At 37.5% G+C, this 15,824-nt stretch overlaps 1 protein-coding gene across 1 annotated transcript in view; it reads left to right on the forward strand.

Annotated features, from left to right (window-relative positions):
- The first annotated feature begins 4,631 nt into the window (after window positions 1-4,631).
- Vom2r24 (vomeronasal 2 receptor, 24) overlaps window positions 4,632-15,824 on the forward strand; it is a 30,250-nt gene continuing 19,057 nt past the window's right edge. Inside the window, exon 1 of the mRNA NM_001099493.1 lies at window positions 4,632-4,846. Within this exon, the coding sequence (NP_001092963.1) occupies window positions 4,632-4,846 (215 nt within the window). The remainder of the gene's footprint in view (window positions 4,847-15,824) is intronic.

Below are 15,824 nucleotides of genomic sequence, written 5' to 3' on the forward strand. Positions count from 1 at the left end.
AGGTTGTCCTCTTTCTCCAACAGGAAATTTACTTTTCTTCTGATATCTCTTGACTTCCTTCTGTTACTAAAATGCATGGGGCTTTACTCTGATCTCTCTTTAGGGTCATGTCCTATGGCACCGACTGTACACAAACTCATGTGGATGAAGTTCACCTTCTACTGCTGATCCAACCTTGACCTCCACAGCCCTGCTACTAAAGAGATCCACTGACATGGCTGAATTACTTTAGCTTTTTGGTATTTGGGATCTTTTCAGAAGGTATCTAACGATAGATTTTTAGGCTGTCTTTTATCAGTTTTATCAATGTGTGCCCCTATATCAGTTCCATGAACAGCTGGGGCTACAAGTATCCTCCACAGCATCAGCTTTTGGTTTCTGATATTGTTTTCACTCTTTCTTTGTTTTCTTTTCTAAAGATTGAAATTTTATGACTATTTTAATATATGTGTGAGATCCTAAATGTATATATTTCCACGGATCATAGAAGAAGACATGAGATCCACTGTAACTGATAGTAAGACATCAGTGTCATAAGACATCCTTGCCTAAGAGGCAAATGCCAAGTCAACTATTGTAAGGTTCTACCTCAGCCCTTTCAATAAAATGTCTTCCTGGATGTGGAGAGCTGCTAGTCACACAACCTGTATGGCCTGCACATCAGTGCTGAGCTTTGAGTTTGCGAATATCACCCATTGTTTCAAAGCCTACAATAGGCCAAATGGATAAATTCAATAAAAACTGAGGAAATCAATCTAAAATTTATCATCATATAATGATTACTATCAAAAACTGTTTCCAGTGTAAGACATTTTGCTCTTTTGCAATACTATTAAGAATATTAATATTCTGTATCTAATAGCTTAGTAGTGGAGTTGAAAATTTTATAGCCATTTATGCAAAATATAATTGTGCTGAAATTTCCTAAGACCATCCTACATTTCTTCAAAAGCAGTTGCTTTTATATAAACTCATACAACTGTGAGTTGTACATAATTAAATACCAAATTACTATTACTTGACGAAAAATAAAAGAAAGAAAATGTCACTAGAAATGCTGACCATGTGGCAGATAAAGAAGCACTTATTCTCTGCTAATATGATTGTAAACTAGTGAGGATACTAAGAAAATCAACTTTGATGTATGCAAACTATACTACTCTTGGACATTTACCTAAAAAATGTTCCAACATAAAACAAGGACATATGTTCCACTATGTTGATAGCAGCCTGATTTATAGTAGCTAAAAGCTGGAAAGGACACAGATGTCTTTCCACAGAGGATTGGATTTAGAAAATGTGGTACATTTACACAATTAAGTACTACCCCGTTATTAAAAAACAATGGCTTCATGAAATTCTTAGGCAAATGGATGGAACTAGAAAATATCATCCTGAGTGAGGTAACCCAATCACAAAGAACACATATAGTATGCACTTACTGATAAGTGCATATTAGTTTGAAAGCTGGTCATAACCCAGTTACAATCCACAAATCACCTACAGCTCAAGAAAAAGGAAGACCAGAGTTTAGTCTTAGAAGGGGGAACAAAAATACTCACAGAAGAAAATATGGAGGCAGTGATGGAGCAGAGACTGAAGGAAAGGCCATTCAGAAACTTCCCTACCTGGGGGATCCATCCCATATACATACAGCCACCAAATACAGAATATATTGTAGATGCTAAGAAGTGCATCCTGGCAGGAGCTTGATATGGCTGTCTCCTGAGACTCTGACAGAGCCTGACAAATACAGAGTTGGGTGCTCGCAGCCAACCATTGAACTGAGAACAGGATTCCCAGGGGAGGAAATAGAGAAAGGACTGAAGAAGCTGAAGGTGTTTGCAAGCCCATAAACCAACCAGTCTCAACCAACAACATATCCAGAGCTCCCGCGAATAAATGACAATTCCAAGTGTACACAGGGATGAACCTATGCCTCCATCTGTATATATAGCAGATGATGGCCTTCTTGGGCATCAATGAGAGGACTGGCCCTTGGTCCTGTCAAGGCTCAATGTCCCAGTGTAGGGGAATGTCAAAGTGGGGAGGAGGGAGGAAGTGTGTGGGTGAGTGAGGGAACCCCTACATAGAAATGAAGAAGGAAGGATGGGATAGCCAGTGTTTTCAGGGGAAACCAGGAAAGGGCATAACATCTAAAATGTAAATTAAAAATATTCAATAAAAGACAAAAAAGAACACACATGATATACACTCACTGATAAGTGGATATTAGCCCAAAAACTCAGAATACCCAAGATATATTTCACAGAGAACATGAAGCTTAAGAAGAAGGAAGACTAACCTGTGCATGCTTCAGACCTTCTTAGAAAGGGGGACAAAATATTCACAGGAGGAAATATGGAGACATGGTATGGAGTAGGGAGTGAAGGAAGGAAAAGCCATTCAGAGATTGCCACACCTGGGGATCCATCCCACATACAGTCACCAAACCCAGACACTATTGCTGATGCCAAGAAGTGCATTTTGACAGGAGCCTTATATTGCTGTCTCCTGAGAGCCTCTGCCAGAGCCTGACAAATACAGAAGAGAATGCTCACAGCCAACCATTGAACTGAAAAGAGGGTCCCCAATGGAGGATTTAAAGACAGGACTGAAGGAGCTGAATGGGTTTGCAACCACATATGTAGAACAACAATATCAACCAACAAGACACCTCAGAGCTCCAGGGACTAAATCACCAACCAAAGAGTACACTTGGATTGACCCCTTGCTCCAGGTGCAGATGATGGCCTTGTTGGGCACAAATGGGAAGAGAAGCCCTTGGGCCTGTGAAAGCTCAGTTCCCTAGTGTGGGAAATGCCAGGGCAGGATGTCAGGGAGTCAAGTAGAGGGAATGGTATAGGGGATTTCTGGAGGAGAAACCAGGAAAGGAAATAACATTTGAAATGTAAAGAAAAAATCCAGTAAAGAATGAAAAGTGAAAAAAGAAGAAAAAAGAAAGAAAGAAAGGAGATAAAAGTGTGGGTTCTTCCAAGTCCTACTTCTAGAGGGGACCAAAAGTCACTGGAGGTAGAGGATGGAAGGAGCTTGGAAGGAAGAGAGGATTGGGAGAATTAAACAAGGGGGCAGAATCAGGTGTGGAAGGAGACAAGGGAGATGTATATAGATTCAAGAAATTGAAACTATATTGCTATAGATGTATCACAGTGTGGGAGGGGGAATTGAGGTTAGCCAACAGAAAGTCCCAGGCACCAGAAAAGCAAGAGGTTCCCAGATACCAGCGTGGATACCATTAGCTGAAATACACAACAAAGGGAAGAAAGAGCCTGTAGAGACCATTAGGCATGGCCCCCAGTTCCAGGATGGGGCCACCTACCTTTCTCAACAGTTTCACTCAGAATCGCTCCTGTGTAAAGCAAATACAGGGACAAAGAGTAGAGCAGAGACTTAAGGAAAGGTCACCAATAGACTGTCCCACCTTCGGATCCATCCCATATGCAGCCACAAAACCCAGTCATTTGTTAATTACAAATTCTTGCTGACAGGAGCCTGATATGGATTTCTCCTGATAGACTCTGTCAAAGCCTTACTGATACACACTAGGATGCTTGCAGGCAACCATCGGACTAAACAAAGGGACCCCAATGAGAGAGTGAGGGGAAGGACTGAAAGAGCTGCAGGGGTTTGCAACCCTATATGAAGGACAACAATATCAACCAACCAGATGCCCCAGAGCTCCCAGTGACTGATACACCAACCAAAGAATACACATGGAGGGACCATGACTCAAGCTGCAAATGTAGCAGAGAATGGCCTTGTCTGGAGTCAATGGGAGGAAAGACCCTTTGTCCTATGAAGGTTTGATGTCCCAGTGTAGGGGGACACTGGATCTGGGATGGTAAGATAGGGTGTGTGTGTGAGGGAGCACCCTCAGAGAGGTAAAGTGCAGGAAGGAGAGGGAAGTTTTGCAACTGGGGTCTTATGGAGGGGAGACCAGGAAGTGGGATATCATTTGAGATACAATTGAATGGAATGAGTAATAAGAAAAAAGAAAAAATATTTTGGAATTCAAACATCTGTTACAAAACAAAAAACAAACAAACAAACAAACAAACAAACAAACTAAAAACCAAAAACTCTGTGACTCCTGGAGAAAATGGAAAGCAAAAGTAGAATTGATACTCTTCCTTTCTGCTATTGAGACTTGGTCAGTCATGAACTTTTTGGGGCTCTTTTATGTTTCATCTACCATGACTTCATCTGGTTTAAATGTTTGTATCATAAATGGCTATCCCATGAGTAATTTCTTGAGTCATATTTGTGGCTGAATTCACTAAGGCTTTCATGTCCAGAGACTGGATCTCTGAAGTCCTAGATGAAATCATACTGCCTCTGCCTGGAGAAGATCCTTTAAAAATATTTTTTATCCATAATGTTTATTATTTTGAATGCAGGCCCTCAGATTAAAACTCTCTGGGAAGGAAGTACTGGGCAAATCCACAGGGGAGTGAAGAGTCTTGTCAGAAAAAACTTGGGATAGTTCAATTTATAGCTTCAGTGACCATTGAAAATCTAAGCAATCATGCACACATAAACCATGCATATGTTTGCTGGACACTGCAGAATTCACCTTATCATGCTGAAGGAGGGGCATATACTTTGTTAATATGCTGTTCTCTTGGATTTTTATTTCTTGCTTTCTGCAGATTCCAATTCTTGCGGGCTCCTACAGAAGCAGTGAGTGCCTAGTCAGGATGAATTACCGCTTAAATGGTAAAGGAAACGTGGTGATTGTTGGATTTTTCCCTGCTTTTGCTGCCTACCCACTCAACGAAACCACTGATTGGAGGATGACTAAATTTACCAGGGATATTATGATTGAGTAAGTCCTTTAATATAACTACCATTGGATTGAAGTCCATTAGTTACAGCAGTACATGTATGCACATTATATAATCTTTTATGCATGATAGTTAATTTCCTTGCAAGTGATAATGACAATTTCTTTCATTGTATATGGGAATACTTGTCTTTCACACTAACATAAAAATACGTGCCAGTTATATTTTACCAGTTACATGTGCATATATATATATGTATATATATATAACTTGAAATGATTTATGTATTAGAAGATATGAAAAGTCAGATTTTAAAGACTTTACAACTTTTGTGTGGATACTTTCCATTTTCAGTATTTTTCTATTTAAAAGACATAAATACCTTATAATTAGTTATTTGAAAACATTTTACAATGTACTGCTTAAATACTTCTGATATTTCATGCTGAAGGTAGGAAATATCATGAATGCTGAGTTGTATAAGGCTTATTTATCAGTTTTCAAAACTATTTTTTCAGATATGGCACATATTTCCACTTTATGCTAAAATTGTTTCCAATTTATTTTTAAGTTTTGCCTTGCTATAGGTATCAGTAATATTTATACATTTTCATTTCCCATCATGACAGCAGTATCATCCTACGGGAAATGTACAATGGTTAAATTATGGAATGTAACATATCAACTTTTATTTTGGTCAGATTAATTATACAACTTATTGTAAACCACCAGCTCTCAAAACCAAGTTCCTTGCTGGACATCATGGTAATGCAAGCCTTTAATCTGAGCATTTGTGAGTCACAGATTGGTGGACCTATGTTCTGAAGGCAAGCATGATCTACAATGAAATTCTGAGATACCCAAATAAATATACTGAATAGTCTTTTAGATATATCTTTTTAGATTCTCTTAAGTGCTAGAGAAAGTTTTTAGTAGAAGTAGTAAAATATCATGGTGTGTAAAAACTTTGGTCAAAATTCATGTATACTACAGTTTGGGTACGATATAAACAGCCCTTGAGTTCCCCACAGTGTTAATGCACCTTGGTTCCCAGGCAAACTGAATGTTCTTAGCCTGTGTTCACAGTGAGACTGAAAACCCACATACGTTTTTGCACTGCCGTGAATATAGTGCCCTTAAGTATAAAGTACGTGTGTGTGTGTGTGTGTGTGTGTGAGTGAGTGTGTGTGTGTGTTTATGTGCATGTGCGCACACGCGCGCACACAGAGAGATAGAAAAAGAGAATGGAGAGTTTATTTACTCCATATGGTCTGTAGAAACGTTTTTAAAAACCTTTAAACAATATCTTTTGTGCTAAAATGATTATGGATCATTGAAATGGATTATGCATCAAAATCCACTGGTTGACACAAAACAGAAGGATTCTTGGAAAGAATGCTTAGAGTTTTAAGACATTTTGAATATATTTTTCATGCAGATGGGTCACTGAAGACTGATGAGTGCATAGTGAACAAACAATATTTGGTGTAAACATGTGCTTAATCTAGAAGTTAACAAGGGAACAAAGTGTGTTAAATGTGGTGACAGAACTGACTGATGATGTCACTTAATATCAGAATTTCTCTATTTAGTGTTGTTTTTTCACATATTACCTGTTTATTGCTGAAAGGGGGTATTGAAATCACTAACCACTGTGTACTCTGGTTTATTTTTTTTTGTTTGTTTTATCTACTACTGTTTCTTTAGAGAAGTTTGATACTCCTGTATTTGATGTAATGATTAGGATTGTAATACCCTGTTCTTGAACTTTTATTTTAATGAGTATAAATTATGTTTGACTAGTCCTTCTGAGTAGGTTTTCTTTGATGTTTATCTTGTTACATCTCAAGATAACTATGTCTGCCTAAGTTGCTTTTTCTTATTATTTTCATTTTCAATTCATCCATATCACAGCTTTCTCTTGCTCCACTAATCCCAGCCTCACTCCAAATCCTTCTCTCCCTGATCCTTGCCACCAAGTCCAAACACAGACAGCATAATGTGATACAATAAGACTGGGCACAAACACTCATACCAAGGGTGAGTGATGCAACCCAGTAAGAGGAAAAGTGTCTGAAGAACAAACAAAAGAATCAGAGACATCACATCTACCACTTTTTGTAGTTCCACAAAAATCACCACCTAAGAACTATAACATATATGGGGAGGACCTAGCCCCGCTTACTTTATTCTGTGGGCTGTGTTCTCCTTGTATCCACAACCTTACTTCCTTCTCCAATATATCCTCCTCTTCTACAGAGTTCCCATTACTCCAAGAGGAAGTAACTAGTGCAGATCTCCAAATTGGATTCTCTCACCACCTGATGTTTGACTGTGGGGCTCTGTGTCTGCTCCCATTAGCTGGCAGTATGGCCTCTATGATAAAAATTGAGCTAGTTATGATCAATTAGTACAACAGAATTTCATTGGAAATCATTTAATTAATTCTTTTCCTATCTTAGGTCTCTGCGTTATCCCACATCTTGTTCTTGGTCATCTGGACAGTGTCAAACATGTGCTTTTATTCCTGCTGTGGACCTCAAATTAGACCAGTCACTGGATGGCCACTACCACAAGTTGTCCCTCTCCATTCCGTCAATACATACAGCAGAATAAATAATAGGCAGAATATTTTATGGCATTTATTTCCAACTCCCAGCACTGGAATATGTGCCTGGTTACAGAGATGGATTGTTCAGACTCTACCTCTTCCTTTACCAGGAGTCCTTGTTAGAAACCTACTAGTCACCCTCGTAGAATTCTGGAAGCTTTTACTGCACTAGGTTTGCACTTTGCTTCCTAAATTTTCCACAATTCAATATGTTTTGCCTTGTATTCTCTCCCTTCATCTTTCTCCCTGTCCCTACCTGATCCGTTCTGTCCTAATCTCCACAGTCCACTCACAAAATCTATTCTATTTCCCCTACCCATGGTGATCCATGCATAGCACTTGGAGCCCTAATTATTACTTAACCTCTCTGGGCCTGTGAATTGTAGCATGATGATCCTTTACATATAAACTAATATTCACTTATATGTGGACACATATCATGTTCACATTTGTAGATCTGTATTGCCTCACTCAGGATGTGTTTGTTCTAATTCCATCAATTTGCTTGAAATTTTTATAATGTCATTTTAAACAACTGAATAATACACTATTGTGTAAATATACAACATTATAATTATACATTCTCCAGCTGAAGGACATCTAGATTGCCTCCAGTTTGTGGCTATTATGAAAAAGGGCCAATGAACATGGTAGAGCAAGTGTTCTTGTGGTAGAATAAAGCATCCATTGGATATATGGACAAGAGTAGTGTATTGGTCTTGAGATAGCTCAATTCCCAATTTTCTTCTGTTTTCTCCTTTTTTCCCTCTTCTTTTATTGGATACATTTTTATTTACATTTCAAATGTTATCCCCTTTCCCAGATTCCTCTCCAGAAACCTGCTATCTCATCTCCCGTTCCCCTACTTCTATAAGGGTGTAAGGGTGCCCTTTCACCCACTCAACCACTCCCTCCAACCTCCCTGCCCTGACATTCCCCTACACTGGGACATGCAGCCTTCATGGGACAAAGAACCACTCCTCCCATTGATGCATGATAAGGCCATTCTCTGCTAATATACAGATGGAGTCATAGGAAATCCCTGTGTACACTTGCGATAGTGGTTTAGTCCCTGGAAGCTCTGGGCATCTTGTTGGTTGATATTTTTGTTCTTCTAATAGGGTTGCAAATCCCTTCTGCTCCTTCAGTCCTTTCTCTAGCTCTTCTATTGGGGACCCTCTTTTCAGTTCAATGGTTAGCTGGGAGCATCTGCTTCTGTATTTGTCAGGCTCTGGCAGAGCCTCTCAGCAGACAGCTATATCAGGCTCCTGCCAGCATGCACTTTTTGGCATCAGCAATATAATCTGGATTTGGTGGCTGCATATAGGATGGATCCACAGGTGTGGCAGTTTCTATTGCATATTTTGTCTCCATATTTCCTCCTGTTAGCATTTTTGTTCCCCCTTTTAAGAAGGTCTGAAGCATACACACTTTGGTCTTCCTTCTCCTTGAGCTTCATGCAGTCTGTTAATTGCATTGTGGGTATTCTGAGCTTTTGTGCTAATATTTACTTATCAGTGAATATATACCATGTGTGTTCTTTTGTGATTTGGTATCTCACTAAGGATGATATTTTCTAGTTCCATCCCCTTGCCTAAGAATTTCATGAAGTCATTGTTTTTAATAGCTGAGTAGTATTCCATTGTTTAAATATAACACATTCTTTGTACCTGTTCCTTTGTTGAGGGACATCTGGGTTTTTTTCGCTTCTGGCAATTATAAATAAGACTACTGTGAACATAGTAGAGCATGTGTCCTTGTTATATGTTAGAAGATTTTTTTGGGTATATGCCCAGGAGTGGTATAGCTGGGTTCTCAGGTGGTAATATCTCCTATTTTCTGATGAACCACCAGACTGATTTCCAGAATGGTTGTACCAGCTTGAAATCCCACCAACAGTGGAGGAGTGTTCCTATTTCTCAACATGCTCATCAGCACCTACTGTCACCTTAATTTTTTTTTTGGCTCTTTTTTTCGGAGCTGGGGACCGAACCCTGGGCCTTGAGCTTCCTAGGCAAGCGCTCTACCACTGAGCTAAATCCCCAACCCCTACCTGAATTTTTATCTTAGCCCTTCTGACTGGTGTGAGGTGGAAACTCATGGATGTTTTGATCTTCATTTCCCTGATGACTATGAATTTTGAAGAATTCTTTAGGTGCATCTTACTCATTTGAAATTCATCAGTTGAAAATTCTTTATTTAGCTCTGTACTTCATTTTTAATAGGGTTATTTGATTCTCTTGAATTTAACTTCTTGCGTTCCTTGTATATATTGGAAATTAGCTGTTTATTGGACATAGGATTGGTAAAAAATTTTTCCAAATCTCTTGGTTGCACTTTGTCCTAATCACAGTGTCCTTTGCCTTACAGAAGCTTTGCAGTTTTATGAGGTATCATTTTTGATTATGATCTTAGAGCATAAGTCATTGGTATTCTTTCCTGGAAATTTTTTCCCGTGCCCATGTGTTCAAGGCTCTTTGCCATTTTTTTTCTTCTAGTGTTTCAATATATCTGGTTATTTGTGGAAGTCTTTGATCCACTTAAACTTACACTTAAGATTTGTACAAGGAGAAAGAAATGGATTGATTTGCATTCTTCTACAGGCCGCCCACCAGTTGAACCAGCACCATCTGTTGAGAATGCTGTCCATTTCCTATTGGATAATTTTAGCTCCTTAACTGCCATATAGTACTCTGCAGTGGTTGTATGTTTGTACTTTCAGCAACAAAGGAGGAGTGTTTCCAATGCTCCAAACCCTCCCTAGCATGTGCTACCTTTTGTGTTTTTGAACTTAGTCATTCTGACAGGTGTTTAAGATGGTATCTCAAAGTCATTTTAATTTGCATTATCTTAATGGATAAACAAGTTGAACTTTTCTTTAACTCTTTTCCAACTATTTGAGTTTCCTCTTTTGTGAATTCTGTCTGGCTCTGTACTTTGCCTTTAACTGGGTTCATTTGCTTCCCCCTCTCTAGTTTCTTGAGTTCTTTATATATTTTCGATATTAGCACTCTATCAGATGAGGAGTTGGAGAAGATCTTTCCTATTCTGCATTATGCTGTTTTGTCATTTTGACAGTGCCCTTTGCCTCACAAATACCTTTCAGTTTCAGGAGTTCCCATTTATTAATTGTCAGTATTAGTGGCACTGTGCCCTATTAATGTTCTGATCACCAGGCCATCTGTTGTGCCAATGTATTCAAGGTTACTCCTCACTTTCTCTTCTGTTGGGTTCAGTGTATGTGGTTTTATGTTGAAGTGTTTAATCCACTTGGATTTGAGTTTTCTGCAGGGTGATAAATATGGGTCAGTTTGCATTCTTCTGCGTACAGGCATCTAATTTGTTCCATAAGTGTGTGGATTTATCTATGGAGCTTCAATTTGATTACATTGAACAACAAGTCTGTTTTTATACCAATACCATGCAATTTTTATTACCATACCTCTGTAATACACCTTGAAATCAGGGATGATGGTGCCTCCAGAAATTCTTTTATTTTTCAAGATTGCTTTAGGTATCCTGGGATTTTTGTTTTTCTAAAAGAAATTATTATTGTTCTTTCAAGATCTTTAGGAATTGGAATTGCATTGGAAATTTGAAGGAGATTGCATTTAATCTTTTGATTGCTTTAGGTAGTGTGTCCATGTTTACTATATTGATTCCACTGATCAATGATCATAGGATTTTGTTCCAGCTTCTGATATGTTCTTCAATTTTTTTCTCCAAAGGCATGAAATTTGCGTCATAAAATATGGTTTGACTGGTTAGAATTACTCTGTTATTTTGTATTATTTCTGGCTATTGTGAATGGGGTTGCCTTCTTGTATTTTTCTCTCAGTCCATTTGCCCTTTTTATATGGGAAGGATGCTGATTTTTTTTCAGTTAATCATGTATATAATTTCTTTGCAGAGAATATTTATCAAATAAATGATTTCCCTGCTCTGATTTTGGGGAACACTTAGGTATAGTATCATCTGCAAATAATGGTAGTTTGAATTAGTCTTTTTGAGTAGTATCATTATATTCTGTTTCAGTTGTCTTATTCCTCTAGCTATAATGCCAAGTACTATATTGAATAGACATAACAAGAATTACAGCCTTATCTTTTTCTTTAGTTTAGTAGAATTACTCCACTAAACTTTTCTCCATTTATTTGATGCTGGCTATTCTTCACCTATTTGATGCTGGTTATTTGCTGTAAATTGCCATTATTATGCCTTTCTCCAAAATACCACATGTTAGGATAAAAAAGGTCTCTATAATGCAGTAAAAGTGAAGTCATATCTTGCACTTTATCAGTACACCATGGACTAAATAAGGATATAAACAACAACAGAAAGGATAAAGAAAGAAAGAAAAGAAGGAAGAAAGAAAGAAAAAAGAAAGAAAGGAAAAAGGAAGGAAAGACAAATCCATAGAACCTAAGTACACAAAACTTAATCAAAATTGATTAAAGAAATTAAGAAGGAAATTGAAATTCCTAGAATGGAATGAAACTAAAATCACAACACACCAAAATCTCAAAAATCTATGGTACACAAAGAAATAGGGATGTTTTTGGAACTTGGATACACAACAAAAATTTTGGAGAGCACCATAACTTTATACAATACCTGAAATGCTTAAATATATAAGAAAATCAATATTCATTTATATGAAAGGGAACAGTTGATCAAAATCAGGTCAGAATTCAAGAACCAGAAATTAAAAATCAGCACACAGAATGAATGAAACCAATAATAGTAATAATGACAAAAACTTGTGAAGGTAAGAAAAATGAACAGAGAATCATAATGAATAAAATTAAAGATGGAAATAAGACATTACAACAGATAATGAGAATACTCAGGGAATTATAAACATATGTACAAAAATACACATATCACTCTAGATGAAAATTTTAAAGAAATGTATGAATTTGAAGTTATGCATATGGCTTATCCAATTTAAATATTCGTGAAGTTAACAATTTAAGTACTCCTATATCATTGAATAAGACTTAAATATGAACTTAAAATCTACCCCCCAAAAGATCAAGTCAGATGTAGTTAATGCACAATTCTACCAGGGCATGAAAGGGATAAGTAACACTAATATATGCCTAATTATTATGTAAAAGAGAAAGAGAATGAACATTTCCTTTTGAAGGCAATATTACCTTGAATTCACAAGCATACAAAGACCCTATCCAAGAAAAAATGAAACCAAAAACAAACAAAAAAAGTATAAGATGACCTCTTTTGAACATAGTCATAAATAAATGTTTGAAATCTGAAATCAATAACACACCAAAATGACTATACTCTTAACATGTTGCCCTCATCCAAGAGATGCAGGGTTTGTTCAGCACCTTTAAGTCAGTGAGTGCAATTAACCATATAAACAGACAAAGGAATAGAAAAAAAATGATCCTATGAGTGAATAGAATGAAGCACTCTCACAAAATCCATGATAATTTCATGATAAAAGTCCAGAAGAAAATGGGAATACAGAGAATGTAGTTCAGTTCCATAAAGAAATTAAAAAAAAAAAAAAACTACTGACAGCATCATAGGAAACAGAGGAAAACTCATTATATTTCACTGCACTTCTGAACAAGACAAGGTTGTCAATTCTCACACCTTTTCTTCAACATAAAACTTGAATTGATATTGAAAGAAATAAGACAGGTAAATGAGATAAAGAGGTAACAGATACGAAAAGAACTGAAATCTTTACTTGCAGATGTTATTGTGATGTACAGAAAAGATCATATGCACTCTGTCAGAACAGTGATATACCTGATAGAGAAATTCAGCAACACAACATGATAAAGAATTACCACACAAACCTGGTAACATTCCTGAGTACAAATGCTAAACATACCTAGAAAGAAATCAGAGAAAAAATTCCTCTCAAAATAGCTCCCAAAATAAAATGTTTTTGATTGAATAAACCAGGATAATGAAATACAGATATGATGAAAGCTTTAAGACACAGATACATTTTACATAAGATTCCAGATGTTGGAAGGATCTACTAAGCTCATTGATCAGTGGCATTAATCATTGTGAAAATGTCCATACTACCAAAAACAATCTCCAGATTCAAGGAAAGACTCATTAAACTTGAATAGCAGTCTTTGCAGAAATTGAAGTAGGTTAAATTTTCCTTTTAAAGCATGAATGACCCAACATAGACAAAAACAATCCTGAACAACAGCAAGAAAATTACAGTTGGCGTCAAAGTCTCAGAGTTCATGTTATAATTCAGAAATAAAGTAACAAAAACAGCATAGATGTGTCATTAAAAACAGACTCATTTACCAATAGAATAGAGCACATGTAAACATGTAAAGGAACCCTCATTTAACCACCTTATTTTGACAAACGGGACAGTAATGGACTTTTGTCCAAACATAGAAGCCTGGAAACTGGAGCGATGGCTCAGTGGTTGAGAGCACTGACTTTTCTTTCAGATGTTGAGAGTTCAAGTTCCAAAACCCATGGTGGCTCAGAATCATCAGTAATTAGATGTAATGCCTTCTCCTGGTGTGCTGAAAACAGTTACAAGGTACTCATAAACACATAGGTAGAACTTTAAAAGTGATGGACAGAGTGAATATCTACATGTAGAATAATGAAACTTTATTTTGATCTTTCCTGTACAATCTCAAGTTCAATGTATCAAGAACCTCAATATAAAGCCCAACTATACAGGCTAAAATTGTTCCTCTTGCTTACCACTTATAATTTTATGGTAAATCTCTATTTCTTTCTTTTTTCTTTTTTTCTCCATCTTTATTATTATTTTTTATTTATATATTTTTTTATTAACTTGAGTATTTCTTATTTACATTTTGAGTGTTATTCCCTTTCCCGGTTTCCAGGCCAACATCCCCCTAGCCCCACCCCTCCCCTACTTTATGGGTGTTCCCCTTCCCATCCTTCCCCCATTGCCGCCCTCCCCCCAACAATCACGTTCACTGGTCTCTCCATCTTTATTAACTTGGGTATTTCTTATTTACATTTTGATTGTTATTCCCTTTCCCGGTTTCCAGGTCAACATCCCCCTAACCCCTCCCCCTCCTCTTCTATGTGGGTGTTCTTCTCCCCATCCTCCCCCCATTACCGCCCTCCCCCCAACAATCACATTCACTGTGGGTTCAGTCTTGGCAGGACCAAGGGCTTCCCCTTCCACTGGTGCTTTTACTAGGCTATTCATTGCTACCTATGTGGTTGGAGCCCAGGGTCAGTCCATGTATAGTTTTTGGGTAGTGCCTTAGTCCTTGCAAGCTCTGGTTGATTGGCATTGTTGTTCATATGGGGTCTCGTGCCCCTTCAAGCTCTTTCAGTTCTTTCTCTGATTCGTTCAATGGGGGTCCCATTCTCACTTCAGTGATTTGCTGCTAGGACCTACTTGACTCATTGCATAAAGAAAAATCCAACAGGAATGGACCAGGAAGCTTCATCTTAGTGGATAGCTTTTTTTAATGCTAGAAAGTGCTATGCATACTGCCAGAAGAAAAAGATACATGTTACTATGAGCGTGAACACTTAATTAATGGGACAGAAATGTAGACTAATCTGAGAAGACTGATTCTCCATTGACGGATTTCTTCCATCAAGGTGCCCTATGGGAAAAATCCACAGAATTTTCTTAATTAATGATTGATGTGTAAGGCCTAGTGCCACTTCTGGACAAGTACTTCTGTGTTCTATTAGAAATCAGGTTAAGTAATTCATGAACAACAAGCCAGGAAGATTTGTTCCATTGTGGTCCTTGTCTCTGTTCCTGTCTCCAGGCTCTTAACTTGATTTCCTGCAATGGTTTCCATGGAGAAGGTCCTGTAAACAAAATAATCATTTTCCTGTCCAAGTTTCACATAGTCAGTGTTTTACCATATGCACAGAAAGCAAACTAAGGTTTACATCATTGAAGTAAGGAACCATTTAAGATTGGATTTATACCTTGCTTTGCATGATGAAATTCATCCCTTGAACTGGTGTTGGGCCAAGTACTGACAATTAAATGAAATATACAGTCTAGTGGAGAAGCAATTACTATTAACTTGATAAATGGACTCAATGTAAAACTATATCCTAATAATTTATCATTTTACCCATTTATCAATAGATCCCTCAAACCTTGTCAGAGAAACTATGATTTTTTTATGATCATTATTAATTTATTATTGCATCTTGGGCACAATTTCTCCTTCCTCTACTCTTCCGAGTCCCTCCTCAATTTTCCCTCTGCATACCCCCATCTACTTTTTTCTATTTCTCCTCAGACAAGGTCAGGTTGGTATGCTCCCATGATTATCAACTAAACATAGTATATCAAGTTACAGCAATACAAGGTACCTCCCCTTTTATCAAGGCTGGACAGAGCAACCCAGTATGAGGAAAAGGACTTCAAAGGCAGA

This window comes from Rattus norvegicus, chromosome 1 (assembly GCF_021556685.1).
Source record: "Rattus norvegicus strain SHRSP/BbbUtx chromosome 1, alternate assembly SHRSP_T2T, whole genome shotgun sequence".
Lineage (NCBI taxonomy): Eukaryota > Metazoa > Chordata > Mammalia > Rodentia > Muridae > Rattus > Rattus norvegicus.